The sequence below is a fragment of the Physeter macrocephalus genome, chromosome 5 (assembly GCF_002837175.3).
Source record: "Physeter macrocephalus isolate SW-GA chromosome 5, ASM283717v5, whole genome shotgun sequence".
Classification (NCBI taxonomy): Eukaryota; Metazoa; Chordata; class Mammalia; order Artiodactyla; family Physeteridae; genus Physeter; species Physeter macrocephalus.
In genome coordinates, this window is record NC_041218.1 from 67,435,659 (window position 1) to 67,441,252 (window position 5,594).

Sequence of the window (5,594 nt, forward strand, 5' to 3'; positions counted from 1 at the left end):
CCTCTCACTGTTGTGGCCTCTCCTGTTGCGGAGCACAGGCTCCGAACGCGCAGGCTCAGTGTTCATGGCTCACGGGCTCAGCCGCTCCGCGGCATGTGGGATCTTCCCAGTCCGGGGCACGAACCCGTGTCCCCTGCATCGGCAGGCGGACTCTCAACCACTGCGCCACCAGGGAAGGCCCCTCCTAGCATTTTTATCCTTTTGTTTCTCTGATTTAATTAGGTATAATATAGACATGAAGAATCTAGATACATTTCACTTGGTATATTTACTACATAAAATTTTATGCCCTATGGTGAAAAGGTATGTGAACAGAGTTGGAATCTCTCTTAAAAGTTATCTTAATTTATGTATCTTTTACTTGCTTGGTTCCTACATCAGACGCTTAGGGGGAAAAAAAGGAACCCAACCAACCCAATCACTGCTATACAGGGTTTGTCCTCTCATAGTCTATCCTGTTCTGTGGGAGAATTTCAGCTCTCTGTGGCTGTGACAGTGATGTATATGTGGCCATGTATCATACAGCCTATATAACGTAGTTTAAATGGAAGAATTTTAAAGCAAAATATCTCAAACATGAGCTTACATTAGGAAGTGAAGTGTGACGAGTGCATTATGAGATCCGTGTTGCATAAGCTTCAACTTTTAGCATAACTTACCACCTTCCCTTATTAGGGATAATTTGAAAAAACTTAAAGAGCAGTTTGTCCCTCAATCTCTGAAAACAAAACAAAGAGAAGAATTAGCAGAAGGATGAGGAAAAGGAGGAGGAGGAGAAAGATAATAAAGAGGAGGAAATTGTTCATTATTGTCTTTTTTTTTCTAATTTGTGCTTTGAGCCCAGGAAGGATAAATGTGGACTGCAAAATAGATTGCTTTTGCAATCATAAATTTGGCCCAGTATTGTTAATATGATTGAACTGTAATTTGATGTAAACATGCAACATGATTAATTATATGAGTACACTGTGGTGACTTCCTGAAGGAAAAAAAGCATTAGTTATGATCTGAAATCTAATAATAAAATGAAGTGGGTTTAGTATATTACCTTGATCAACAGTTGTCAGTTTTAATGAGATTTTGCACTCCTGATCAAGCTCACTGAATTCAGGACAAATGATAGGAATTGTGCTCTCTATCCTCAACTTGTATTCTTTCCCATCTTCTGATACAGTGTTCAGTTCAGGTTGTAACTGGTGTAAGAAAATATGTAGAGCAGTCATGTTTAATAGAATTTATTTCTAAGATATAATAATTTTGAAAGGGCATTTTTCCTCAATAGCTCATATTTTGCTAAGTGAGCTGGCAGTAAAAACTTAAGCACTAGAATTTTTGAATTAAACAAGATCAATTAAAACCAGACCCTTAAAAACATCAACAATGCACAGAAGGGTACATGGAGTTGCTGTAATCTTCTGACTTTAGGTACAGTTTGGTTCCCCAACACATTTTAGGCAGTCTGGTTGGAGCCTGCCTTCATGAAGATTCCTATTTTCTCCCATTTGTTTGCTAAGGTTTACTGACACACCAATGGCAGATTCTATTTATTCTTAGGGATTAATATCGTCCCTAATGTCAATTAGAAATCTAAATATTTTAATGCATACATCAAAATATTATTGTCACATGAAATATCTCAACCTTCAGCTTATTTCTCAGCTTCTGCTTTCCACAGTTGGATTTACTGAGTAGTGAAATCTAGGACTGGTCTTAACCCAGTTCACAGGTCACTCCTTTTTTGAAGCCAGATGTTTTTATGCAGTCTCAGTTCTTGGATGGCCCTCAAAACAGATGGTTCTGAATGTTCTCATTGTTAGGCTAATCAGAAATAGTACCTGGGACCTGATCACTGGCCCTAGTGTTGTCTTCTGAGTTCTTTCCAGTGTAGATGCAAAGGTCCTGTGTTCCCAGGGTCTGAGCTGTTACCCCTCCCACTGTGTTTTATGTTATTCTGACAACATTGTTCAATCTCCTCATTCCTTTCCCTCTCCTTATTGTGTATAAGTGGACTTTATCCAGAAATAGGCTTTGTCCTCATTAAATCCTATTCTCACAATCTATCACTTATCGCATCTTGTCCTTGAACTAGAGATGAGTACAGGTCAAACTCCAGTCCTGTGGCTGAGACCTCAGAGGGTGCACAGTGGTTGCCTGCCTAGATCTCCTGATGCTGTCCCAGCTCCTTCCCCCAATTCTGGATTCCTGTCACCACTGATCATCTGCTAGAATAGCTCATCAGTTCGTGGACCACAGTGCTGCCAGCACTGACCATAGATATTGCCTTGTTTAGTTAGTTCAATCTTTGCTGTCCACAAAGCCTAAATTTCTGGGCCAATTCTACTCTAACCAGAAACTCTAGGGCTTGACCTGGTACCTGTCTTCAAAAATGACAAACTCTGATACTCTAACTTTTAGTTACATGATGGAATTATTTATGGGGATAGAATTTTTGCTTTATTCTAATTTGAGCTATTTCTGAAAAAAAGCAAGTATATTCCAATTTTAGTTCATTAGCAGGCCCTCAAAGCTCGATGGCACTAGAATTATTTGGGTTATTTCTCAAAAATACAAACTCTTGGGTCTCAGCATTCAGTCTGTGAAGAGGTCCTGGAACCAGCATCCACAGATCACAGTATGGAAAACACAGTTCCAGAGGAATAATCTTTCAAATCTATCCCCACTGCTACATACCTTAATGCCTGCAAAAAATTCTCGGCTTTCAATGGCTAAACTTTGTACATGTGGTTTCTCCAAGAAAAAGATGGAAGCACTACAAAATATCTATGAATACAAATAATCTTTTAGCGACACAATTACGGAGGAAATATGTGTAAATTATTATATTTAAGTACTTAATTTTAATTTTTGGTAGATAGTGCATAAGATATCGTAGAAAAAATAATTAAAAACTTGCTTGAAAATTGAGAAAAAATCCATCATTATAAAATATTAATTATTTAAACCTCAACACAAATCAAAATTTTGTAGACTTTGTATTTAAGATGTATTTAAAAGTAGATAATAAGTGATATTATCATTGAAAAAATAAAAACTTTTTTTTCCAGAGTAAAAGTATATCATTTTAAAACAAGAAAGGGACATAAATTCATAAGGGTTCATTGATAATAATCAGTGAATTACTAAAAGCAGATACACATATAAAGTTACTAAGATTACTGACTCATCCAGTTACCACTGTAGTTGGCACAATTGCCAAGAAAAAAGTAAAAAGAAAAACATTGTGCTTTATATCCTGGGGACAAAAGCTAATTTTAGAATATATTTTAAAATCCATTTTTGAAAATTAGCACATTTATGAAAATAAAAGAAAACCCAACGGTTTTTGAAAATACCTTGTCTCCAAGTCTGGAGAGATGTCATCCAGTTCTAAAAGAGAGGATGGTTGAACTGTGGTCTCTTGTTTCAGCTCCTCTTTGATTTCTAGAGAAGAAAACCTAGACCAAGCTATGAGAAATCCCACTGAGTTGTTTGTAGGGGAAACATCAAAAGCACACCTACAGAAAAGCCTGGACTCAATCAGCTGCACCACAACCTCTGGCCTTCCTGGAGGTGGTGGTGGCAATGAGGCAGACAGCTGACCTGATGGGAGAAAATTCATAATTTGTAGTTGGGCATCTTAAAGAGTTGTTATGGGAAAGCTCATGAAAACTGTAACTCAGGGATTTATATTAAGAAAAAATAAAATATGTTTAGAAAAATAATTATTTTCTAGCAATCAGCAAAGTAGCATATTCCTTTTTTCTAAATTTATTTATTTATAATTTATTTATTTTTGGCTGCGTTGGGTCTTTGTTGTTGTGCACAGGTTTTCTCTAGTTGCGGTGAGCGGGGGCTACCCTTTGTTGCGGTGCGCGGGCTTCTCATTGCGGTGGCTTTTCTTGTTGCGGAGCCATGGGCTCTAGGCGTGTGGGCTCAGGAATTGTGGCTCGCGGGTTTAGTTGTTCCGCAGCATGTGGGATCTTCCCGGACCAGGGATTGAACCTGTGTCCCCTGCATTGGCAGGCGGATTCTTAACCACTGCGCCACCAGGGAAGCCCTGAGAAAGTCTCTTGAGGTCTGGTGAGCTGCACAATCTCTCACTGGTTTGCATATAAAATTTGAACAGCAGTAATTTAATTTCATCATTTAATGAAATTATGTATTAGTATTGCTTATATCATAAAATGAAAATGAATTATTCCTGAAGAAAAAGCATACAATGAAGTTTGAGAAAATTTCAATTAGGTGGAACAGAGTAAGAAGAAAATAGGTTTATGTTTGTGTATTTGTATGTGTGCAGGTGTCAATTCACACCTGTAAATATATATTTTTTAAAAGATGGAACATGTTTACTTATAGACCTTGTATCTGCTCCTTATATAATCTACTATGACTTATTTTATGCCATATGGCTTATTTCATCATACTTTTAATTCTGACATGCTCTAAAACATCTTTGATTATTATATATCATCAGTCCTTCATTCATTTAAAAATATTTCATTTAGCCAGTAGGCCCCATAGAGAGGCTAAGTTTTCAATAAATAATTTTAATCTCTGTCTATTCTTTAGATAGAAATAATAAATATAATTAGTTCATCTATCCCCAGTCTTTTAAATTTTGCTTTATTTTTAGTCAATATCTATTTATTTTGAGAACAATGAATGAAAGCATTTTTAAATAACAAATGATATTAAGGTTTAAGTTTACCTAGAACAGTATGATTCATTTTCCCCTCCCTTTATTGGCTTATTTTGTTTTGATAATAATGAAAATACATACTTTTAATAAATATTTTGCAAAGTCCAATATAATATTAAAAGCTAGAAAATATGGCTTATAATCCCAACAGCCAGAGGCAACCACTATTAACATATTGTTTTTATTCACTTCCTTTTTCATATCCCCCTTTTTACATTATACTTGATCCTCAGCATATAACAATTTCCTGTAATGTTCTTTTGTTTCAACATGGTAGACTAGAGTAGGCAACCTTCTCACATACTGGCTGGCTTTTTCCAGAGAAAGCATCCCAAGAGAACCAGGTAGAACTCGAATGGACTTTTCTGACCTAGTTCAGAAGTCACATAGCCTTACTTTTACTGTGTTCTATTGGTGGAATCAACCAAAAACCTACCCAGATTCGAGAGAGGGGGCACTAACCCCCTGCCCTGTCATGGGAAGAGAGTCGAAGAATTTTGGTTTATGTTTTAAAGTCACCACAATACAAAGACATATATATATAAATCAGAGTCATAATTGGCATTATTTTAATAAAAGAAACAATCAAAATTTCTACAATGGACAAGTCCAAGTTGTTTCTCATCCCATTCCACTAAAAGAGCTCATATGTTCTTTCTCACATTTAGTATGTGAAGATCTTTATAAATTTCCCCAATAAAATTTATGGTCACAGTAGGAATGCTGAAAAGGAAGCAGATTTTAGAAACACCTTACGGTGAAAATTTGGAATATCTACATTAACAGGAATTTGGAAGAAGTTGATTCCAACCTTCATGGATGACTTTGAGGGGTTCAAGATTTCAATGGAGGAAGCGACTGCAGATGTGGTAGAAATAGCAATAGAGACTAA

The 5,594-nt window shown here is 36.4% G+C and overlaps 1 protein-coding gene across 1 annotated transcript in view; it reads right to left on the reverse strand.

The window, feature by feature from the left end:
* The window catches only part of VWDE (von Willebrand factor D and EGF domains), an 87,230-nt gene extending 83,611 nt beyond the window's left edge, over positions 1 to 3,619 (reverse strand). The window contains 4 exon segments of the mRNA XM_024131496.1: positions 1,049 to 1,193; positions 2,692 to 2,781; positions 3,354 to 3,370; positions 3,373 to 3,619. Coding sequence (XP_023987264.1) covers positions 1,049 to 1,193; positions 2,692 to 2,781; positions 3,354 to 3,370; positions 3,373 to 3,619 — 499 coding nt within the window.
* Positions 3,620 to 5,594: the final 1,975 nt, after the last annotated feature.